Source organism: Grampus griseus (assembly GCF_964374135.1).
Source record: "Grampus griseus genome assembly, chromosome: 16".
Classification (NCBI taxonomy): Eukaryota; Metazoa; Chordata; class Mammalia; order Artiodactyla; family Delphinidae; genus Grampus; species Grampus griseus.
In genome coordinates this window covers 24,485,964-24,510,720 of record NC_139010.1, presented here as the reverse complement: position 1 = coordinate 24,510,720, position 24,757 = coordinate 24,485,964, and the positions used below count along the sequence as shown (strand labels likewise).

Genomic DNA, 24,757 nt, shown 5'->3' with positions numbered 1-24,757 from the left:
GCGGTCCCAGTCGCTGGTAGGGCGGCACCGGGTGTCAGAGCGACGTGACGCTGCGAAGGGGCGGGGGCGAGCACGCGCCCGGAAGTCCCGGGGGAGGGGGTGTTACGTATATCCGGCGAGTAGGTGGCGGTCCAGGGTGCTTCTGGGCTCTGTGCTCTGAGGGAGGGTCCAAGCCGCCCGCCGCCGCCGGAGGAGCCCCTTAGGCCGTGAGTCGGGGACCGCGGCGAAGGAGGGAGCCGGGGCCGGAGGGGCTGGGGTGGCCGGCGGAGAGGGTCGGGGCGGAGGCCGGCGCAGGCGGGATTTTGGGGGGGGGAAGTGACACGCAGGCGGTTCTGTGGGGCCGCGGGACTCGTTCTGGGCGGGGACGGGCCGGCTTGGCCGGGTCTGCTCGGTCCCCTGCCGGCCTCTCGGGTATCGGGTCCATCAGCATTCCGCTCGGGGGTTTTGCAGCTGCTGGGCAGGATAACAGTTTTCCTGTCGGTACGGTGCGCTCTGGTTTACGAATCGGCTTCATATCCCCTGTCTCGGATGAGCTTCAGCCCTCGGTGGGGTGGATTGAAGTCCTTGATGATTATCCTTTTTTATTTTATTTTATTTTTATTTTACAGATTCGGGGACTAAGGCTCGTTGAGGCACAGTGAATTGCCCAAGGCCCCGCAGATAGCAAGTGTGAGCGTTTGAACCAGATCTCCTGGCTCCTAGTCCAGGGCTCTCCCCACCCCCACTTCAGCTGTGTGTTATCATCTGCTGCTGTCCTGGGTCGAACCCCGTGTTTTCTTCTTCCACTTCCCCCTTTTTCCCCTCTCTCTTCAGTGCATGGAAAAAAATCTCTGTTAGTATTCTCCCTTGTTCTCGTCTTTTCTCCTTTACCGCGGTGCATCTGCTTAGGTTTTGACAGGGGGCCTTACAGAGTTTTGACGTTTACTCTGCAGCCAAGCAGAGTTTCTTAGCTAAAAAACAGCGGCTTGCTACCCCCAGATCTGTCTGAAACAGTGTCTTCAGGTTGCTCTGAGCATGAATAAGAAGTAATGAGTATGTATAAGAAGTGATGCATAGATTTTTTATTGGTTATTTGTCAGTCTAGTGCTCCTCCTTTTTATTTATTTGAATCAGTTAGTCCTGAAATTTGCAAATGTTAGTTTTAGGTACGTTGGCAGTGCTTTTGTTGGTAGTTAGAGCCCTTAGATTGTAGTCTAATTTGCCATAAGGTGCCATAAGGTGGTAAAGTGGATGAAGGATAGAAAAGGAATAAAATGCTAGTTATTAATATATCGTTCAGAAGTTGTGATGAGTTGTAAGGAAGAAAACAGCAGGTTATTATCTGTGTAGTTGGTGGTTTAAGGAAGCTTTATGTTTTTTTAAAGCATTTTTGTGATTTGCATTGGAATTTTATGTGATATTAACAGGAAGAGCTTTGGCTTTGGCATTAAAAGAGGAGGGTTTAAGTCCTGGCATTGTTACTTTTTCAGCTGAGCAGTCTTGGTTAAGCTAGCTAATCTAGGACCATCAGCATCCTCATCTTGTTAAATGAGGCTAAGGATTCCTACCTCATAGGGTTGGTGTGAGGCTGAAATGAGATATATGTGCAGGCACTGTATAAACTGAAAAATTACTCACGAGGGGGTACAAAGCCTAAGATCTCAAGGATGGAGGAGCCATCAGAGACATTTCCTTAACTTTGGGTAACAATACAGTGCAACTCTTTGGGTCCAGTAAGGGGTTTTATTATTTTTTAACATCACCTGAAGAGTTTCTTCAAGTACTTTCCGTAGATCATTTTGGAGGGAAGAATTATGGGACTTTTAAAGCAAGGATGTCAAGGGAAAATAAATTGGAAAGTCAAAGTAGTTCAGTTAACCGTGAAAAATTCCCTAAAATGGGCTGTTCCCCTTGTCACCTTGGGAGAATTTATCTAGTTGGGAATACTTCTAAAATGATGTAGTAAAACTTTACAAACTATCTAGAAAGTAATGACTGCAAACCAGTGTAATATAAATGAATATATAAGTGTTGGGTTTTAAAGTCGTAATCATTGGGAGTGACCTTAATGAGAGGTGTTCTCTAAAGGTGAGCCCTGCTTCTCCAAGTAGTAGCCGGAGAAAATAGGGAAGGATGACTGGTGTGGTGGGATTGCAGAGGAGAGGCACATTGTTCTTTTACTTAACCTGCAGTGGAAACTTAAGCACAGGAACTTTGTAAGTATATTTAAGTCATTGGACTTCTTAAAGTAGAGACAAGGTTTCTGGACAAAACTATTATTTAACATACTAAATTTGGTTTTTCTGCCAAAATATATTTTGACGTTACTGAAGAGGGGAAAAAAACCTTATTTAGTATCCTTTTTTGGTTTTGGCCGCACAGCGTGGCATGCAGAATTTCCCTGAACAGGGATTGAACCCGTGCCCCTGCAGTGGAAGTACGGAGTCTTAACCACTGGACCACCGGGGAAATTCTAGGATCTTTCTATAAAAGCTTTTTCCTTCAGTCTCCATCCCACCCAAACTCCCAAGCTTCATTTGGCCCTTCTATGGTAAGAGCCATAGAAGATAAGCACTAAAGCAGTCCCTAAAGTTTACATGTGAGGCCACAGGCCTGATTTTTAAAAAACGCAGTAATTGGATGAAAAAGAAAATTAACACACACTGTCTCCATTTTTCAATTTCTTCTTCATCTAGCATTCTTTGAATGAAGAATATAGGTGGGTTTTTGTGGCTAACCCTTTTACAGTAAACTTCTGTTTACTTTTTTTCTTTTTTTTTTTTTGTGTGTGTGGTACACGGGCCTCTCACTGTTGTGGCCTCTCCTGTTGCGGAGCACAGGCTCCAGACGCGCAGGCTCAGCGGCCATGGCTCACGGGTCCAGCTGCTTCGCGGCATGTGGGATCCTCCCGGACCGGGGCACGAACCCGTGTCCCCTGCGTCGGCAGGCGGGCTCTCAACCACTGCGCCACCAGGGAAGCCCTGTTTACTTTTTTTTAAAAACAAAACTTCAGCAAATTTGTTTGATAACAGTTGGCCACCTTGTGTTCAGGTGTTCTTGCTGATGAAGAGGAGTGAAAATGGGGGATCATCCTTTTTTCTGCACCAAATCTGAGATACTGAGGCAGAAGTTCAGTGTGATCAGGACATGCTGACTCTGAGAAACCTTAACACCCACCATTAGCTCTAGATCCTACCCTCTTAACATTCAGAGGTCCTCTTGCTTATTCCCCAGTGTATGTAGACCTTTTAGGAGCTTCGGGTCATCTTCTGTTTTGTCTAGGCTTATGGGAAACAGTAGAAAAAGTGGTGTTAATATCAGTATTGAGGTATGTACTTGGCTAGGAACCTACCTCTATGCCCTGAATGAGTATTGTTATTTTAAGAAAGTCCATATTTGTAAAATGGGTTAGGTAGGTGTTGATTATTCACATTATGATCGGATTCTCTTATCTCTTCATGGCTCTCCATTATAGTGATATCATCTTTTTTTAAGTTGAGATACATATTATAAGAGGGGTTAAACAAATATTAAGAAGAGATAGCATTGGTAAATGGAGCAGTGCAAATTGTGCCAGCCAGTAGGATTTTGGTGACCTTGTTTTTTAGAGTTGTTTGCAAGGATGGGTTAATATGCTTTTCATTCAGGTTAATATGCCTTTATTCTTATTTTCTACTTAGTGCATCATTGTGACATTTTGATCCAGATTATTGATGGGGCTGATTTCCTAGAAGTTTTGCTAACTGGTAGACAGCAGTGGTGTATCTAGGGAATGCGAATGAGCAGCTGCCTGGAGGAGTGAATCACACAGCAAAAGAGGAAAGTATCTTTAACTCCTAGTCTTCTGAGTATCATAGATTGGAAACGTAGAAAACCAGAAGTTTGTGCAGATCTGAGGACCCCAGAGACTTCCCTCCAGAGTGCACAATCCTTTGTTTTCTTATGCCCCAAAACATGGGACTGTAAACATGCATCAGGGCCAGTGAATGAGAGTTAACTTCTCCGAAATATACTAGCATTCAGAAAGCTAATGTTTGCTGCTTTCCTATTTTATACAGGTAGTAAGCATTAATAATGTCTTTCATCTTTGAGTGGCTCTACAATGGCTTCAGCAGTGTGCTCCAGTTCCTAGGTAAAGCCATTTCCTTGAAATATATCATAGGTTTCAAACTATGTGTATTTCCTGTAACCATTTAAATGTTGATACAAGTAGGCTTTGGTGTGTAGAGAGAAAATTATGTTAACTTTTGGTTTTTTCTTTTTTAGGACTCTACAAGAAATCTGGAAAACTTGTATTCTTGGGTTTAGACAATGCAGGCAAAACCACTCTTCTACACATGCTCAAAGATGACAGATTGGGCCAACATGTTCCAACATTACATCCGAGTAGGTTTGAAAATACCCGGTGACCTTTTGATATTTGAGGGTCAGTGTCAGGGCTGTAGGATGAATCCCAAGTTGATTCAGTTCTGTTATTAACTGAAGCCCCAAAAGACAGCTTACTTGAAAAAAATTCCTTATAGTATACACTCAGGTCAAATACCCATAAATCTAAACCTCTGGAACTTTGTCACTATCTGTTCTCACTAGTCCTGCAATGGGACACATCTCCCATATCTACTTCTAAGGAGCAGCAAACACCTTGGAGGAAAAGAGACTTGTTGGCTTTTTAGAATTATTTAAGAGTGTTTTCACCGTTGTATCCTTTTCTTTACATAGTGAAAGCTTCATTAGGTTTTGCATTTGTATTGGATTAGAGTACTGGTAGTTGGGCCTTGTTGGATGGAGAAGTTTATTTTCTTCCTTTATTTTTCAGCATCAGAAGAGCTGACAATTGCTGGAATGACTTTTACAACTTTTGATCTTGGTGGGCATGAACAAGGTAAGAGATGGTTCAGTGGAAGGGTGGTTGACTTCTGGTTCATTTTGTTGCCCTTTTTTAAAGCAGTGTGTCATATATACCTTTTAAATTGCTTGAGATCTTACTTAATGAAGTTGTTTTATTCACTTATTTTTAAGTAATTTCAAACTTGCCAAAAGTTGCATAAATAATACAGAGAACTCCCCTCCTTTATAACTTTTGCCCACATTTATTAGTCTCCCTCTCTGTGTAAAACATGTTAATATTTATTTTTCTTGACCCTTTTGTGAGTTCATCATGTTCTTTTACTCCTTAAATACTTTAATGCATGTTTCCTAATAACAGGAATATTCCCTTATATAATCATAATAATTATCAGACCCAGGAAGCTTTATTTGTCTACTCTATAGTGTATATTCCCTTTTTTTGTCATTTGTTCTAATAATCTCCTTTATAGCATTTTTCCTCTTATGCAAGATCCATTACAGTATCACATATTGAATTTAATCATGTCTTTCTTGTATCTGTTATTCAATGGAGTTAAAGTATGTAGGAAATTAAGTTATTTGTAAGTAATTTTAAATTTGTCAAAAGTTACAAAAATAATACAGTGACTATTTGTGACCACCGTGATCTGAATTGATTTTTTGTATACTCTCCCCATTTTGGGCCGTTGGTGGAACATTTTCTTCTGCCTTCTTGCTCTCCATTTGGTTCCCAGTTCTTGTCAGGTGTTTTGGAGATATGCAGAATGGGGCATCTTTATCCGATCAATGCCCACTTTACATTTGGCAAGACTCTAGGCTTAGGAGTAAAACATTTAAGATGTGGGAATAAATATTCTGGGAAGGTAGAAGAAAGAACCTATTGAGATTCTGTCAGGTTTACTCATTTGTTATTAAATTGAGTTGAGATGTCTCCTTTTGGAGCATTATGTTATTAGGTTGAATCTAATACAGTTTTTTTTAAAGTGTAGTTTAAAAAAAGTAGAATATTGGTAATTGTAAATGTAAAGTCAGATAATTTTAGCTAGAAGGCTGAGAAGAGATCCAAATAATTTTATAGTCAGTGATTTCATTAACGTATAATTACATTTATTTTATTCATTTATTATTTATATCCTACAAAATCATTTATGTAGTATGAGCACCATCACATAAAATACCTATACAGAAGAAAGATTGAAAGTACACAGAAACATTAGCAGTGGCTGTGTATTGATGGAGGATTATAGATTATCTTGTTTCCTTTTTTTCTTTAATGAGCTTGTATTATTTCCATTTGGGTAGGGATGGGTGTATGGTCTCTTTTCTGCTTCTTTCAAAAGTATTTGTAACTGCTTACAAATTTAAATTCAGAGATAACACGGTTATAAGCTGAACTGAGACCATCTGGAGAATGCAGAAGGAGTAGGTGTTTTTAGACACCTGAACTGGGAATTGTGTATTATTTGGTGTGATAAATTTAGCTTTCAGGTTTTGATAGAGAAGGGAAATGCGTTTTTGTACAGATGGTCCCCAACTTAATGATGGTTCGACTTAAGATTTTTTGACTTTATCGTGATGCAAAAGTGATACGTATTCAGTAGAAACTGTACTTCAGATTTTGAATTTTGATCTTTTTCCAGGCTAGCCACGTATGGTATTGTACCATACATAGTCTCTCATCATGCTGGGCAGTTCCCAGTCAGCCATGTGATCCTGAGGATAAACAACTGATATACTTACAACCATTCTGCACCAATGCAACCATTCTCTTTTCCACTTTCAGTACAGTGTTCAATAAATTACATGAGAGATTCAACACATTATAAAATAGGTTTTGTGTTAGATGATTTTGCCCAACTGTAGGCTGATGTAAGTGTTCTGAGCACTTTTAAGGTAGGCTGGGCTAAGCTCTGTTTGGTAGGTGTATTAAATGCATTTTCGACTTATGAGATTTTCAATTTACGATCGATTTATCAGGACATAACCCCATTGTTAGTCAAGAAAAATCTGTACATAGTTCTGTTTTGTTTGAGGAAAATTTACTTAACAGAAACACTTTTTCAGGATAACCTAGCCACCATTTTACACAAATTACTAAAATGCTATACATTTGGAGGTTTCCTTTTTTTTGGTATAACTTAAAAATTTTAACTTATGCAAGTAGTCCAGGATCAATGTCACAAATTCAGTATACAATCAGTATTCAAATATGGGAGGTAAAAGTGAAATTCCCCAACCTCCCCTTCCCAGTCCCACTCTTCAGAGGTAACCATTGTTAAATGTTTGATGATTTAAGACACCGAGAGATGCTTCCTTAATCATCCCATTGAAAGGACCAGAAACGAATGGCTTAGAAATTATAATACAATTAAAGCATTACTTCCCAGACCATTATCATTTCATGTCATAAACAAAAAACTAAATTTATAGGGCACACTGGGTTAAATAAGGAAACTGAGGTAATTGGCCTGGGAACTTCAACCACCTGTCAAGCCTAGTCTCCCTATGGGCTGCGTGGATGAATGTGTCAGTACGCTTACACATTGGTTACTTAGGAACACATTGGTTACCTGGGACGAAAGTTATATTGAAAAGTAATTTGCATCCTGATATTTTAACTCAGAGGTTGCAAACTAAAATGGCTCCAGGGGTGAGGTAGGTCATTTGAGTGAAATTGGGAGTAAGTAGGGAGTGGTGGTAACTTTTTCAGACTGAAGAACTGAGACCTCATCTAAAGGGGTAGCCACCACTCAGTTCCAGCTGATTATTATCCATCCGGCATGTGGATAGATAGGCATGGGATTGCCAGATGTTGCACTTTTTCAGAAAGTCAGGCAGAAAACCTTGATTTTCAGATTTTAAAAAATCAGATTCAGTTCATGGACCATCAGTTTATATCCTCTGTTCTGACTTAATATTGGCTAGGGTTTGGAGAATCTATACAGAGTCTAATGCTATTGAAACCTGGCCAGGATTTGTCTACTTTATAGACCATTAGGTTATTCATTTTCAGTACATATGTTTTTAAATTGATGTAACTGCAAACTTTGTCTTTTAGCCCGTCGAGTTTGGAAAAATTATCTCCCCGCAATTAATGGGATTGTCTTTCTGGTGGACTGTGCAGATCATCCTCGACTCATGGAATCCAAAGTTGAGCTTAATGTATGTTTATATTTTTTCCTTTCTTGGCCTCTGTTTAAGAAATACAGCTCAGTAGTGCTAATACTTAATCATTCCAGTTAACATTTGGTAAAAGTCCTAGTTGCAGGAAGAAAGTGTTTTAAAATCTAAGACATTGCTTTTCGATGTTCTGAGGAAACTTGGCTTGAACACGAGTAAATTAACTTTGCTTATATCTATCATAGGGTGACTCTTTGTGCAGTTTGCTCAGGACACTCCTCAGTTAATGCCTGTTTTCCCAGCATAATTAACGTCTTTCCCTTTCACATAGCACATATGTTCACTGTTTATGAAGTGCTGGCATAGTGAAACCTTAAAGGAGATATTAGTGTTCTTTGCGTTTTTGAATCTGTGTTCTCAGGTTGTGCCTGCCCACTCTTGCACTGAGTGACTTGTCAGACCTTAATAGTCTGTTCTGTCTTCAGTTTCAGTCACGTGCAGTGTTTGATACTAACTAGGACTCACCTCAAGTTTCTTCCTTTCTCAACATTGCATTTTCTTGGCTTGATAATTTCTGTAATGTTGCCTTTGTAATGCCTACTGTGTTACCCTGTGCCTTAGTCTTTCTCTTTGATTTACAACTCTCTCTCTGCATTTTTGTTCCTGGCAATTTGAACCTCTCAGGTTTAAGTATGTTTGTTGAATCTGAAGCTCTAGTCTCATGGAGAATCGCCTACAGGGCAGTCCTTCCCTTACTTGACCCCTTGGCACTGGTCATTCTCTCTCTAAATTCCCCTTTACATTCTTGGTTTTGGTGCTTTCTCTCTGGCTGATACTTCTCAGACTCTTTCACAAGCACCCATTCCCCTGCTTAGCCCTTAAATCTTGGTGCTTTCCCAGGCTGGTCCAGGCTTCTCCCATTCCTTCATCTGCAACCCACATGCCAGTGACTCCCAGATGGATTTCTCTTGTTTAAACCTCTCTTGTGCTGCAGCCTCATACATAATGCTACTTATTAGAAACTCTACCTACCATTTCTGTTCTCCCAGAATGGAACTGTTCATTTTCCCTCATCTACGTGGACATGCAGTGAATTACTGTAGATTCCACCACCACCCTGCCATATACTAATGCTGGAAGGAACTTACTCAGACTTGTCTTTGCCCTACTTAATATTCTTGAATAGGTCTCTTACCACTTTGGTGATAAAATCCACAGATCTTTTGCTTAGCACATAAGATCTTTCATGATCTTTCCTCGTTTATTTCTTCAGCTTTTCTCTCTATTGCCTACCTTGATCTACATTCCAAACTTAGATAACAACTTGTTTTCCCTTGCGTATGCAGAAGTAACTGTCTCTGCCTGGTTTTCTCACCTGACCCTTACCCCATTTTGCTGGTAAATTTCTAAATGTCCTTTTAAGAGATTTCAGAGTTCAGGTATGACTGCTTCTGGGAAGCCTTCTCTGACCTCTCAGACTGTTAAACTCTCCATCTTATCAGTGTCTGTTGTCTTTGCTGATTTTCTTTTAGGACTCTCCCATCAGACTGTGAACTTAGATGGTAGGGACCTTGTCTTATTTCTTTTTTTTTTTTTTTTTTTTTTTTTTTTTTGCGGTGCGCGGGCCTCTCACTGCTGTGGCCTCTCCCGTTGTGGAGCACAGGCTCCGGACGTGCAGGCCCAGCGGCCATGGCTCACGGGCCCAGCCTCTCCGCGGCATGTGGGATCCTCCCGGACCAGGGCACGAACCCGCGTCCCCTGCATCGGCAGGCAGACTCTCAACCACTGCGCCACCAGGGAAGCCCCCTTGTCTTATTTCTTTGTGAAACCCCTGTACCTAGTAAAGCCTCGGGCACATAATACGCACTTTGTTAGTATTTAATGAATGAATGACATTCTTACTCTGATTTTGTATAACATTTCCTGGAACTTGAGATGTTCAAAGTAGGTTTCTCTTCAACTCTGCTCTTCTTTCCTAGCTTTTCCTGTCAGTGAAATAGATTCCCAGGCTTGAAATCTCTGCCAGCTTCAACTCCTGTGTTATCTGTCTTATCATTTAGATATCAGTCTCTTCACTTTTTTCTCCAGAATGCCTGCTGCACTATTCATTACATGCTGCTAGCTTAGGTTAGATCATCATCCCTTACCTGAGCACCACAGGTAGATACTATTTGCAAATTCATTGTACTAAAAGTGTAGATTCTATCTAATAATTTCTGGATTGGGGGTCTTTGGGATCTATTGTAGCTGACTTCTCAGACTGGCACTATAATGCTTGTCATCCCTTCCCAACCCATTTACTCTGTCAACACATGTCACCATAAATGCTTTAATCCAGCCAGGTGATACTCCATGTGGCTTCCTGAATTCTTTTCCTGCCGTAAAGCCATTGCTTATGTTCTTCCTTCTTTGGATTCTGCCTGTCCACACGCTGCCCCTCCTTCAGAGTCCAGTTTAGTTTCCACATCTTCACTAAGACTTTCCTCAAGCCCACATTGCCATTTTATTTTCCTGAACGTCTTTTAATATTTATATTCTCTTCCTATTCATTGTAACACTTAATCATCCACTTGCCTTGCTTTGCTGACAGATGAATATAGAGTGAGGATTTCTTGAGCCAGGGATATGTCTTACCTTTCCTTTTTTTAAAAATTTTATTTATTTATTTATGGCTGTGTTGGGTCTTCGTTTCTGTGCGAGGGCTTTCTCTAGTTGCGGCAAGCAGGGGCCACTCTTCATCGCAGTGCGCAGGCCTCTCACTATCGCAGCCTCTCTTGTTGCGGAGCACAGGCTCTAGATGCGCAGGCTCAGTAGTTGTGGCTCACAGAGCCAGTTGCTCCGTGGCATGTGGGATCTTCCCAGACCAGGGCTCGAACCCGTGTCCCCTGCATTGGCAGGCAAATTCTCAACCACTGTGCCACCAGGGAAGCCCCTTACCTTTCCTTTTGTCTTCCTCTCAGTGTCGGAGATAGTGCTTTGTGCACATGGGACATCTAGTGTATATCTGGGGACTCTGGTAGTCATCTTTGAGGCTCTGTAGCCAGAGCTTTGTTCTTCTAGGACAGTGCTCAGGGGAGAGCTGAGGATGGCTTGTGGCTGAGTGATTTAGCTCAGAGTTAAGGTTGGGCAGTTTTGCTGCCTTGCAAATAGACACAGCTTTACATTATAATTGTTTTGAAGCTGTTAGGGGATTTCTAACTAATGTCAAGGTAATTTTTAGGGGCTATAATGTCAAGATTAACTTTTAGTTAATCACTCAGGTATAAATATGGTCAGATTTTCACTTTACATTTGATACCTTATAGACAAGTGAAAGTCAAAGTTGTTTTCATTATTTGGTGGGCTTTTATAGATTCCTCACTCAACCCATTTTTTATCTTGTCTTTAGGCTTTAATGACTGATGAAACAATATCCAACGTGCCAATCCTTATCTTGGGTAACAAAATTGACAGAACAGATGCAATCAGTGAAGAAAAACTGCGTGAGATATTTGGGCTTTATGGACAGACCACAGGAAAGGCAAGAGAAGAATCTTCAGGGGACATATTATAAAGGAAATTCACAGCTTGTGAAACATTCATGTTGTGCTATCTAGATTTTACTTGTCTTTCGAAAGTAACTAGGCTTAGTATTTGTTTAACTAGAGGTGATTTTAGACTCTCTCAAGGCAGGAGCATGTTCTTTTTTTAACTGTTTTCTAATGAGAGTTTCCTCGGGTATATAAGGATGAAGGAAATGGTAGAAAAAGCAAACTTGTCATTTTAAGAATTTTCTGACTGTCTTTCAAATCCAGTTCTGAGAAATCAATTTTGAAAGCCCCCCTTAGCCAGAAATTTTTTTCCACTGGAAATTTCAGATTATGAAGAGTGATCATTTATATCACTTTCCAAGCATTGAAATCAGAGCACTGGGTTATCCTCAGTGCTCCTTGCTGAAAGAGGTAGGACTGTTACCTCTACTTTGAAGATGAGGAAACTCTGAGAGTTATTGGATCAGGTCTACACAGCAAGTCAGTGATGGAATCAGGAATAGAACCCAAGTCTTCCAGGTCAGTAGGTTATGCTGTTTCCAGTAGGAAGGAGAACCCTGTTGCAGAAAAGTATGCTTGGGAGAGAAAAATTTAGAACAGCCATAATTACAGGAAGCCTGGTCTTTTGGGCTTGGGGTTTTGGCATATTTAATTTTTTTAAATGTCCTTTTCTGGGATCTTTAACTTCCTGACTTTTTTGCATGGCTCCTTAGTCTTGCTTCTTCTTGGTTATCTAGTTCTTTCTAGAAATGCTTCCTTTAATTAATTAAGTTTTCCCTCTTACAGGCACATGAATTTTTAATTTTCTTAATGTAACCTGTCATTAGTATATATTTCTGAATGCTTGTGTTAATGAGGATGTCCTTATGTCTAAGGAGTCCTGGATTTCTTTTGTCCATGAAAGAGCCTGCTGGTTCTGTGGGTCCCAGTGGCCTTTTTCTTGGTTTGCTGCCATAGCTTTCCAGATGCACGTTGGTGTGTTCAAAGCAAAGGCTCTTCACAATGAGAGGGAGAACCTGGTAATAGGACTGGGCTGCTTATCTGTCCTGAAAGTACAAACCCCAATGGCCTTGACCACATTTCTGTAATTAATCCCTACTCAGATTTGCTTTTGAGGGAAAGAGAAAGTGATTTTTGTTGTCACCCTTTCAAGCTTTTCCACCTGGAGACGCTAATGGACCTTTCTTGATTTTGCCTCCCCTAGGGGAATGTGACCCTGAAGGAGCTGAATGCCCGCCCTATGGAAGTGTTCATGTGCAGTGTGCTCAAGAGGCAAGGCTATGGCGAGGGCTTCCGTTGGCTCTCCCAGTATATTGACTGATGTTTGGACAGTGAAAATAAAAGAGTTTTACTTCTCTGGACTGATCCTATTCACAGCTTCCTCATGAACTTTTCTAATAGAACAAGGAAAGCTCTCCAACCATGTCTGGCGTTGAGAAGCCAAGAGTCTCTGTCAGCTCTCTCATCGCCCAGTGGTGACATGTGCTCTTCTCCACACTGTTGGGAGGTAACGCTGCCCCACGTGCTGGTGCAGGTCAGCACCCCGGGACTTGGAAGTGGCAGGATTTGCCAGGTAGAGCTGTGTGCCATCATGGAGCACCTGGAAAGAAAAACACGTCTCACCACTGTGGTTGATTTCAAAAGAAAGTGATTCTATTTTTTAAAGAAAGTGTTATTAGTGTAATTGGTGACCCTCCTAATAACTTTTTGAGTTCACAATTTACTTGGTCCAGAGTTTGCTTTTTTTTTTTAACTAGTGAATGGCATTTAGATACTTCATAAAATTATGCACAGATACACGTTGGAGGCCAGAGCTCAGTCAAATGAACAGCAGGCTGGTGAGAGAGGCTCCCCTCTCACTAACTGCCTTGTAGTAGGTGGCACCACCTTGTGCACAGAGCACTAGGAAAGGGCAGAACCCCGGCCGTGCAGTTAAGGCCAGTTCCCACAGTCTCAGGCTACCGTCATTCCTCATCCCAGCATGCATAGCAGATTGTTCACTGCGGAGGAGTTAATTGTAGAGTGGGTTGTTATTATTTTTACTCATAAAGTTACAAATTTTAGCCAGTCTTTACTTTTATGTAGTTGTGAAATTTCATTTCCCTCTGTAGCACCTTTTTCATTTTCAGTCGTAAAAGTGATTTTTGCCTCATGAAAGACTTGAGAACACATCCCTTGTTGTCACACACTGCAGTGTGTCACACACACTGTGTGTCTCAGCCATTTTTGCAGATTCTAGGGGAAATTTTTCTGAATAGGAGAGTCACACAGGATGAAGTTAACAGCTTAAGGGCTCTTAATTCTGTGAGTTGAGAACTTAAAAATCTGGTATTGTAGCATTTGTTTGAATCTAGGAAAGATTCATTCATTGGGCTTTAAAATTTCCACTTGCAGAATTTGGTTTCTTTATTGGACTCTTCATGAGCTCTATTTTTTTAAATTGGTTATCAACTTATTTTTGATGTTAAAGGTTAACATCTGTAGCTTTTCCAGATTTTTTGGGGTGGGGTGGGGGGGTGTTAGGAAATTGCCTTTCTCCAGTCCAGAAATAATCTGGGGAAACTCTAAGCCAAGAACTTTGTGTTGAGCTGTTCTTTTGGGCCAGCATCACTTGTCAGTAAGCACCTGGTATAAAAGCCTCAGCATCCCCAGTAGTGTGATGAGGATTATTTTTATAGCATTCCATTTTCCTAATGCCACGTGTGAAATTGGATTATCATGATCTTAACCAATATTTTACCCTTGTAATAAAGGATGAAGGGATAGGAGATGGTCTCCATGTGGGAGGATATCTTCATTCATTTTTCCTTTAATGAAAGATAAGAGGTATTTTCCTCAAAACTGAAAATTGTAATTCTGAGGTGTATTTGCAGAGGCCTGAACTAAATTCAGTGGATTGTTGCTTCTAATATGAGGGTGGGGAAGGTGTGGATAATGTATTCCTGGGGTGAGAGAGTATCGTTCTTTAGTTGGATTTCCCAGGTGAGTACTGAAGAATGTTTCCCATTCTTCAGTACTCACCTGTTGGGAAAGCATGCTTTTTCACTGCTAGGTACCAAATGCAGAGGCTCAGTGAAGTATAAAGCTGGGAAGAGCATGCCTTTCATTTATTAGCAAGCATAGCTGGTTTGGAAAGGGGTTAAAGCCTTAAGTGAACAAATCTAGCTAACAGTGAATGAACTGGGTAGTTAACTTGCATACTTCTAATTTTCTTTGGCTAAAGGTAACCCATACTTCTCTCTCCAGAGATACGAGAGGTATGATTGCTTCAGTGTTAGTTTTCTGGTTTTTGGTTTTTTTTTTTTATATTTGTCCCTAATCACTTTTTAGCAAGCTAGAAAACTGGATTCTACACAGGGCAGCTCTTTGTGAAGGTGGTTTATTTTGGCCACTGGAGAAAGAGTCGGGATTGAAAAATCAAGTGGTAGCAGTCTATTTCTTGTCCCACAGAAATAATATAGAGGAAAGAAGCCGCTGTGAGGAACTTGGCTCGACAGTTAGGGTCAGAGCTTTGTACTGGAACTCCCATGAATTGAGACTTTTCATTCTGTTTTATCAGAGTGCATATATGTCCTATTTCAGGAAAAGTAAAACAGTCATTTACAAAAGAAAGTCAATCTGTATCCTAAGCGTTTTAATAAAAAGTTAAAACAAATTTGGTATCTTGCTCCTTTTTTTGGCATTGGTTTGTTCTGAGTATGAACATAGCATGACATTTGTTGTGGGGGGTGTGGCAAAAGTTCTTCCATACTTACGGGAAGAAATATTTACAACGGGTATGAGAGACAGACTTTGCTACGGGGGGGCATGGGGTATGGGTGGAAAGGCCAGGCCAATTTACACATTCCACTGGAAGTAATAAATTTAGTACCGTTTGAGAGCCTTGGAACATGCAGTGGTCCCAGGACTGGTGATCATTTATGCAACAGGAAGGACATGGCAGACTTTTGAACAAAATCTGTTAACATGCTAGCAAGGACTGGGTCCAGTTTAGCTGTGTTTCATCATTTGATACAAAATTGGAGAGAATCCGGTTGAATGCTACATTTGACAAAATAGAAGTAATGAAACCTGTGCTTGTGCATTTACTAGGCTTGTAGGAAGCTTTGCTTTTAAAAAACCCAAATGAGGTTCTAAAACTAAAGTACTGGAATAAAACAGAATGGGAAGCAAAATGCACCAGGTTCTTTTTGACTGAGTATTAAATTACTGGAGGCATCGAGATTGAAACTAACACAGTGGAATGATGCCATGGGTTTTACGCTTATATGGGTTTGTGTCATTTGAGTCAGAGCAGTACATGAAAATTAAAGGCTGAGTCAATGAGCCCAGCACTAGGGGGTCTCACCTTGGCTGTTGACTGTGACTTGCGACTCCACTGTGATGTGCCGTAAACAGAAAAACATGCAAACAGTTCATGCTGGAGGCTTGGGCGTCATTAAGGGAGAATCACTGGACTCCAGAGAGAGAGAAGCAATTGCTAGGAAGTTGGATAGTTAATAGGTTTTACTGCGATCAAGCCATCTTCTATGTCAGAACCAAAAGAAGACAGTACCTGCTATAGGAAGACTGCTGATTTCAGTCCTGCCTCATGCTATAATGGATCATCATTCTCCTTTCTCAAACAGGTTTGTGTCACTGGGAGCATTGAGCATTACCTTGTGTTGTGCTTGGGATACACCAAGCAGTGTTAGTTTATTCAAAATTTTGAGGCAGAAAGGCTATGTAATTTAAGTAGTAATTGAATATTTTCATTAATGCTGACATAAATACGTATTAAAATAATCTTATTAAAATTACTTTAGTTGACATTGTGATAGACCTTCATAAAATGTCTAGCTTGTGGTGACTGCTTCAGGGATATCCTGCAGCCCCCCAAAACATACTTGTTCATGTTCCTCTGTCCTCAGTGTGACTTCATTGGAAAAGTAAGGATGTTTTATGTCAGGGTAGAGCAGGGATGGCAAACTACAGCTCATGGTCCAGATCTGGCCTGCTGCCTGTTTCTGTATGGCCTGTGAGAAAAATAAAAAAAAAAGAATGAAATTTTGTGACATGCCACAATTATATAAAATTCAAATTTCAGGGCCCATAAGTAAAATTTTATTGGAACACAGCCACCGCATTTCTTTAGCTTTTGCATGCTACAACAGCAGAGCTGAGTATTTAGGACAAAGAAGGTATGGCCCACAAAACCTCAGCTATTTATTTACACTCTGGCCTTCTACAGAAAAAGTGACCCCTGATCTAGATAAATCCTGGCTGATGGTTATAAATCATTATATGAAATGTGCATAATGCAAACTATAGGGTTGTGTAATTTAAAACTTTGACTTCAGCTACTGTTTATCATAGTTTTAAAATGCAATTTTTGGAGCAAATCCAGTTTCCATGAGCTATGTAGGGTGTGGCTTTGGCATCAGAAGACCAGAGGTGTAATCTTACGAGCTCCATTATCCCCCCTAGTGGATTACTGTACGGTTTACTTACAAAGTTTCAAAATACTGAACAGCTTTTTTATAATTATTAATTAATTAATTATTGGCAGTGTTGGGTCTTTGTTGCTGCACGCGGGCTTTCTTGAGTTGCTGCGAGCAGGGGCTACCCTTCGTTGTGGTGCGCGGGCTTCTCATTGCGGTGGCTTCTCTTGTTGCGGAGCACGGGCTCTAGGCGAGCGGGCTCAGTAGTTGTGGCACGTGGGCTGAGTAGTTGTGGCTCGCAGGCTCCAGAGCGCAGGCTCAGTAGTTATGGCGCACAGGCATAGTTGCTCCGCGGCAGGTGGGATCTTCCCGGACCAGGGCTCGAACCCGTGTCACCTGCATTGGCAGGTAGATTCTTAACCTCTGCGACACCAGGGAAATCCCCTGAACGGCTTCTTTGCCCGTCTTATCCCAGGGATCAGAGGTCGGATGTCTCCTACACCTGGGCAGATACTGACAGGTCCTGGCAAGGCCTGGGCAAGTCTAGCCACCTCAGGGCGCATTTCTGTTCCCTTTCCTGAAGCTCAGCGAACAGAGACGAGACTAGGCTCCGAGGGACCAGAACGCCCCTATCTCCCGGTAAAGCCATATTCCTGTCACCCTCCCGTATCTCTTCCTCCAGTCCCGCTTCGCCCTCAACGTCGCACAGGTGACCTGAACCATCTAGGGCGCGGAAAGGCGGGGTCAGCCTCGGCAGCCAATCAGGGCTCGGCCCCTAGCCCAGCCAATCGGGCCGGGCCAGTTGGGGCTTAGCCAATCCGGCCGGAAGAGGAAGACCTGGGATAGTGCCTGCGCTTCTCGCTGCCAGCTTTGGGTGGCGCTACGTGGGGTCAGCTGGTGCCGGCCGCGGTCCTTGCTCGCTCGCTTGTTCCCCGGGAAGCCCCTGGTGTGCCGTCCCCGAGGCCATGGGGCGGCAGTGGGGGCCAGCCATGAGGGCGGCCGAGCAGGCGGGCTGCGTGGTGAGCGCCACCCGGGCTGGGCAGCCCGAGGCGGGCTCGTGGAGCTGCAGCGGGGTGATCCTGAGCCGCCGCCTGGGCCTGGTGCTGTGCCACGGGGGCATCTTCACCCCCTTCCTGAGGGCCGGCAGCGGGGCGCTGACCGCGGCCGGCGCCGTCTTCCTGCCCGGCGACAGTTGCGGCGACGACCTGCGCCTGCACGTGCAGTGGGGCCCAACGGCCGCGAGTCCGGCAGGCCGCGCGGAGAGGGGCCGCCCGGGGCTGTGCACGCCCCAGTGCGCCGGCCTGGAGCCCGGCCCGCCCGCCCGGTTCCGCGGACGGCCGCTGCAGCCCCCCCGCCCCGCCGAGCTGCTGCTGCTGTTGAGCTGCCCGGCCTTCCGGGGCCACTTCGCGCGCCTCTTCGGCGGCGAGGCGGCCAAGCAGTGGAGCTTCGCGAGCGCCGCACCGGACGACGAGGTGTCGGAGGAGGAGGAGGAAGACCAGCTGAGAGCGCTGGGCTGGTTCGCTCTGCTGCGCGTGCGGCCGGACCCGGAGAAGGAGGCGGAGGCGGAGGAGCGCGGGCCGGTATTGGCCGTGGCGCCTCTCGGGGCTGTGCCCAAGGGTGAGCCGCTGGTGGCCTGCGGCTCCCCGTTCGGGGCCTTCTGCCCCGACATCTTTCTCAACACGCTCAGCTGCGGCGTCCTCAGCAACTCGGCCGGCCCTCTGCTGCTCACCGACGCGCGCTGCCTGCCAGGCACCGAGGGTGGCGGCGTGTTCGAGGCGCGACCTGCGGGGGCGCTGGTGGCGCTGGTGGCGGCGCCCCTCTGCTGGAAGGCCCGCGAGTGGGTGGGCCTCACGCTGCTCTGCGCCGCCGCCCCTCTCCTCTGCGCCGCCCGAGCGGCCCTCTGCCGCCTGCACCCCGGCGCCGCCGCCCTGGCCGCCTTCCTACCACATGAGATGGGCTCCCCGTGGGGCCTGCCCCTCCGAGACCCTGGACCCCCCTGGGCAGCTGCGGCCGTGCTGGTGGAGTGCGGTTCCGTTTGGGGCTCCGGAGTGGCCGTGGCACCCCGCCTCGTGGTGACCTGTCGGCATGTGGCCCCTCGGGAGGCGGCCAAGGTCCTGGTGCGCTCCACCACCCCCAAGTAAGGCCCACAAGGTTGCCCCCACTCCACTCCCTCACCAGCTGTCATATCTGGATCCCAGGTCTCAGGTCATAATCCTGAGGATTATGGAGGCCTTCTGGTCTCAGGCTCAATGCTTGGTGATGCAGTGTGGTTAGAGACCTGGGACCCTCCCCTCATCCTTGGCACCCAGAACCCCAGAGTAGGGGGTTCTGGACCTCCTGGCAAGGGGTGAATGGGGCTTGGGCAAGATGACAAGCAACTCTGGGGAACTGTGGGGTGGTCCAGCATCCCTGGCTAGGCATCTTTGAGCTCCCCCTCCCAGTCTGAATTCCTTCTGGGCAACTTCTCTGTCTCATCCTTGCACCCACACACCAGAGGCCCTTGAACAGAGTCTTCCTAACCCTGCCCTCTTTCCCCTGAATGCCGTAGTGAAGCCCCAGGGGCCCAGGATGCTACCCTCCTGGGTTAGGAGAGGAGCCTGTTACTCTTACTTGATTTATCTCTTAGATCTTAACCAGAACTTCCCTTCTGGATCAAAATGAACAGATATGTGGTTCCACCTAATTAGAATGTGGGAGTGGGGGCCAGGCAAGTATATTTTGAACAATCATTGAGTGCTCTTGGCAGCCAGGTTGGGACTTCAGACAGTCATTTGTTCCCTCTCTGCAGGGTGAGCACTCTTACCCTCCTTTACTTTGACTTGCTGTGACAGTGGAGACAGCAGCCTTGGCTTCCTGGCTTGGTTTTCTAATACATGTTCTGTTTCTTCTGTAGTCCAAGGTGCTTGACTTAGGCCAAAGCAAACACTTGGTGTTTGCGCCTTGGTGTTAATGCTCCTTGGTGTTAATGCCTGTTGTTCTGTCCCTGGCTCAGCCTCTCAGCCCAGACCTTTCCAAATGCCTCTATTGAACTCCTGAGGTTAATCCAGCCCGGCTTTGCCATAGAGTCCCCTTTGGCAGCCACCCGGACAGCCATGACTTTATAGGGAAGACTGATGATGAGAATTTTCCTCTGTGTGTGGTCCCCAATTCCTCACCCCTCCACCTACCCCCACATACTCTTGGTTCTAGGGAACGCAACAGGTCTGCTGGAAGCTACCCCTGCAGAGTGTGTAGTAGGAAGCCCCTGTGTAATCTTGGGCAATTTGCTGAATCTGTCTAAGCTGCTTTCCCATGACATGTAAAGTCTTGGAACAGCCTGCCACGTAGTAAGAGTTATAGAAGTGCTGGCATTTATGTAAACAGGGACCCAGAGGGATGAAATCGTATCATGTCTGCCCCCCCACCTGACAGGATTGTTGGTATCAAATGAGGCAGTAAAGGAAAATGCTGAGAATGTTTGCCCTGGCTCCTGCCACTAACTATGTGACCTTGAGAAATTACTCAACCTCTCTGGGCCTCAAATGCACCATCCAAAATGGAGGTAATACCAGTGCCTAGTTCATAGGGCAGCTGTGAGGACTAAATGAAATGATGTCCATGGAACATTAACACCAGGCCTGGCCCACAGTGCCCCCTAGGTGTCAGGTGTTTGTGATGACGGTGAGGCCCCGGAAGCTTTACACAGCAGTACCCTGCAGTTGGTAGAGCATGTTTGGAGGTTCCACTGTGGATGTGCCCAGAGTTGCATGCTGGTATGTTTCAGGGCTGACACCAAATCTTTTGAGTCCCAAGTTCATGACTTTTACTGTCACTCTCATTATTTTGCTTCCTCCCCGTGCTGAGCGTTTGGAAAGCTAGCCTGTCATTTTGTTTTCCTTGTTCCCAGGAGCGCCGTAATCTGGGGACATGTGGTATTTGCCACCCAGGAGACATCTCCCTATGATATAGCAGTGGTGAGCCTGGAGGAGGATCTAGATGGTGTCCCTGTACCTGTGCCCGCTGAGCATTTCCATGAAGGTAAAGGACAGAGGGGTTCTCTGGTCTGGGGTGAACCTCAGGAAGGAAAGTCAGTGTTGGGCGCGCTAACCCTGCAGATCAGGGGCCAGTCCCACAGGTCAGCTCCCTTCCCCACCCCTGCTGGAGTAATGAGTCAGGCTGGCACCTTGTTACATCCTGGTTACAGTGCTTTGGCCGGAGTTGCTCTTGGAGGCCTCCCTGCTCACGCCCAGCATGCCTAACGTCCTGGGGGGCATGTGGAATTCCCAGCGAAGGGTAAGGCACGCCTTTTTCCTGAGGCCCCACAGCAGTGTAGTGTGTTGAGCCTTGGGGTCTCCTTATAACACTGCAGGCTGGTCTGAGAGATGTGTACTTTTGAGGCTCCAATGGCATGATTTGAGTAAAAGGCTTTGTGATGCTGCCACAGAAGTACCAGAGGTCTCGCTTTGTGGATGTCGTATGCTAGAACATAATAACAAGGATTACAAGCTCTCTGCTTTCGCATCTTCTGCCACTTATTAGCCCCGTGTCCTTAGGCAACTTAGTGAACTCTGCCTCAGTTTCCACATCTGTAAAATGGGGATAATGCTCCCTACTCCTGGGCCTTGTGAGGAATGGGTGAGATATTGTCTGTAAAGCACTTGGTGAAGGAAGGTGGTGCCCGCTTTGAGACTTCTTAGTCTCAGGAGGTGGGTGTTAATTTCACAAACATTTATTGAGCCCCTGGCTAGGTGCTGGGAATCCTAAAAAGTGACTACCCAGTCCAGCAGGGGAATGAGGGCTGGAGAACAGCCTGATGCTGAAGAGAAGTGTTTGAGCAGATACAGTGCTGGGAGCTCAGTGGAGGTCCCGGCCTGTTCCTGTGGGGGGCCTGGGGAAAGTTCTCATGGAGGCAAGAGTATCTGAGCAGAAACTCAAAGGGCAGAGAGGGTTTGGAAATTTGGAGTGGCCAGGGAGGGGGTTGGGGAATGTGTGAGTCCTGCCAGACAGAGGAGGCTCCCCAGCTTAACCCTTCTTCCCTCCCTGGCAGGCGAGGCTGTCAGTGTGGTGGGCTTCGGTGTCTTTGGCCAGGCCTGCGGGCCCTCGGTGACCTCAGGCATCCTGTCAGCTGTGGTGCAGGTGGATGACACACCAGTGATGCTTCAGACCACGTGTGCTGTGCATGGTGGCTCCAGTGGGGGACCTCTCTTCTCCACCTGCTCCGGGGACCTCCTGGGTAACCAGCTCCTTGGTCCTCTCCCAGCCTTCCCCTTGCCAGAGCCTCAGTCCCATCCTGGGAGTGCTTGGTTTCCAGCCCTGGGAGCCACCCTCTGTCTGGAAAGATGGTGGGCCTTATGCGCAGAGGTAGTTAGCCAAGGTTTTCAGGCTCTTGTGCTTCTGAGGGTGGAGAGGGACAGAAGCTGAGCTTGGAGGGAAGAGATCTGAGTTCTGGTCGCTTCTCTGCCACTGAGCCACTGCACAACCTTGGGTAAGTCACTTAATGTCATTTGATCTGTGAGACTCAGGAGTTGGATTAGTCCAAGGGTCACAAACTCGAAAGCCTACAGAGGCTGGGCTGTTAAAGTGAATGAATGAGTGAGTGAGTGAGTGAGTGAAGACAGCAGTGAGTGGAGGGCAAGGGGGAACTGGGGTGAACACCACTCAGCTCTAGTACATTGTTGCCTCATTACAAAGATATGTGGGCCTAACGCTGGCTGACTTTCCAATTTTTCACAAGAAGCTGTGAACCTTTTTTTTTTTTTTTCAGAATTCCTAACCACACCCCCGTGAGAAACGAATTTACCAGCTAGAGAACAGTGTTTGAGCACGTACAGTTCTTTTTATCTTTAGCCTTAAAGTGTCCAGTCAAAACGCTCTTTTCCAAAGTTTCTTAGATTAGCTCCTTCCCCTTCCCCTTCAGTATAGTTATGTGATTCATTTGAAATAGAGTTAGGTACATTTGTCCTAGTCTGCATTCCATTTTTCTCCCATATACTGGTTGACCTTTTAAAAGATATATACCGATAAGTGGACACAGAAATAAATATAGATGTGTGTATGCATGACTTAGTGTGTGTGTGTGTAGATATATGTGACTCCTAGCTCAGTCTGCTGAGAGGGGCTAGAAGCAGTGACATCCATGTGTAATGAACACAGCGAGAGTTCAGATCTTGGTTTCTAAGAGTCATTCTCTAGGGCTGCCTTGTGGTGCTGGAAAGGAGGGAGGGGTAGCAATAACAGCAGCAGCAAAATGATGGGCACGTCAGGTGTTGAAAGAACCAGGAGCTGACGTGAAGGAGCTCCCGCTGGGACAGCTTCAGCAGCAAAACAAATGGTAGCGGTTTTGGTTTTCAGAAGAATTCCCATTGATGAATGTAGAAGAAATGAGGGAAATAGAAAATCACTATTAGGACACCCCGGCAGGAACTGCTGCCGACAGGATCCATCGATGAATGCCAGAATCAGTAGGCAAAAGTTTAAGTAGAAACAAGACAACTGCGTAATCCTAAAATATTTCGTACTTACCAAGGGGGTGATAGTAAGTCTACAGCGGAGAAACCTGGCAGATACCACCCAAGTAATGAAGGTTAACATCGCAAGCAGTGCTTATAGTCAGCACACATCTCCTGATAGCATGCACTGAAAAGGACACATTGCTTCTATGGTTTTCTTCTCAGTGATGTTTAACCTCAATCTTATCATGAGAAAACATCAGGTAAACCCAAATTGAGGGACATTCTACAGAATAACTGACCTGTACTCTTCAAAGTGTCAAGGCCATGAAAGATAAGGAGAGACCGTGGAAGTGACCCAGATGGGAGGAGACCTAGGAGACATGACGACTAAATGCCATGTGGGATCCTGGATCAGAAAAAGCATTAGTGCAAATACTGGTACATCCAAGTGAGTTCTGTACTTTAGTTAATAGCATTTCGCCAAGGTTAATTTCTTGGTTTTGATGAATGCTGTATGGTGACATAAGGAAAAGCTGGGTGAAGGGTATACAGGAATCCTGTACTATTTTGGCAAGACTTCTGTTAAGTCTAAAATTGTCTTCAAAAAATTCATACACATGTACTGAGCAGGCCAAACAAAAGTTCTGTGTGGGTCTGATTCATTTATTCAGTCACTCAGCTAGTATTTGTTGAGGTCGTCCTTTGCCAGGCACTGTTCCAGGTACTGGGGAGACTGCATGGACAGAACACAGCAGTCCTGCCCTCATGGAGCTGAAAGATAACAGAAGTTGGAGAGAGGGATAACAAAACAAGTGAAACATGGGGTATTAGATACTGATAGTGTTGGGGAGAAAGTAAAGCCAGGAAGGAGGACTGAGGCACGAGGAGCCCGTGTCCATGAATGAAGCCTGGTGCCTGTCACTACGAGGGGGCTTCAGGCAGGTCTAGGGCCTCCAGGCTGGAGGTGAGCCTCCCTCCCCTGTCCCCTGGCTCACACCCTCTTTTCCTCTCTGGCTCCTGAACAGGCATCATCGCCAGCAACACCCGGGACAATAACACGGGGGCCACCTACCCCCACCTGAACTTCAGCATTCCCATCACAGTGCTCCAGCCGGCCCTGCAGCGGTACAGCCAGGCAGGCGACCTGGGCGGCCTCCGCCAGCTGGACCGCGCCCCTGAGCCAGTGAGGGTGGTGTGGCGGCTGCAGCGACCCCTGGCAGAGGCCCCGCGGAGCAAGCTCTGAAGCTGTGGCACCCCTCTAGAGAGAAGAGCAACCATCTGATGCCGTGGGGAGCGCTGAGGCTGGTGGCCTGAGGACCCTGACACGGCACACCCCAGCCAGGCTGCATCCCCATCACCACCCACCTTGCTCAGCTCTGGAGTCTGGACCAAACTTCTCTTTAGCCCCCACGGATCTCTTACCTGGCAG

At 45.4% G+C, this 24,757-nt stretch overlaps 2 protein-coding genes across 7 annotated transcripts; both read left to right on the top strand.

The window, feature by feature from the left end:
* Positions 1-106: 106 nt before the first annotated feature.
* SAR1A (secretion associated Ras related GTPase 1A) lies at positions 107-15,121 on the top strand. 5 transcript variants are annotated; one of them, XM_082673377.1, is made up of 9 exons: positions 113-206; positions 609-669; positions 3,660-3,799; positions 4,039-4,111; positions 4,246-4,365; positions 4,796-4,861; positions 7,886-7,989; positions 11,336-11,467; positions 12,682-15,121. In XM_082673377.1, exons 4-9 carry the CDS (start codon positions 4,054-4,056, stop codon positions 12,796-12,798), a joined length of 597 nt encoding a protein of 198 aa, XP_082529503.1. In that variant the 5' UTR covers positions 113-206; positions 609-669; positions 3,660-3,799; positions 4,039-4,053; the 3' UTR covers positions 12,799-15,121. The 5 variants fall into 5 exon arrangements, with proteins under 5 accessions (XP_082529501.1, XP_082529503.1, XP_082529502.1 ...); XM_082673376.1 differs by lacking the exon at positions 3,660-3,799 and having other exon boundaries at positions 4,038-4,111; XM_082673378.1 differs by lacking the exon at positions 3,660-3,799 and having other exon boundaries at positions 609-732; positions 4,038-4,111.
* A 2,671-nt stretch (positions 15,122-17,792) lies between these two features.
* Positions 17,793-24,757, top strand: TYSND1 (trypsin like peroxisomal matrix peptidase 1). 2 transcript variants are annotated; one of them, XM_082674124.1, is made up of 4 exons: positions 17,793-19,034; positions 20,784-20,914; positions 21,924-22,109; positions 24,354-24,757. In XM_082674124.1, exons 1-4 carry the CDS (start codon positions 17,863-17,865, stop codon positions 24,569-24,571), a joined length of 1,707 nt encoding a protein of 568 aa, XP_082530250.1. In that variant the 5' UTR covers positions 17,793-17,862; the 3' UTR covers positions 24,572-24,757. The 2 variants fall into 2 exon arrangements, with proteins under 2 accessions (XP_082530250.1, XP_082530251.1); XM_082674125.1 differs by lacking the exon at positions 21,924-22,109.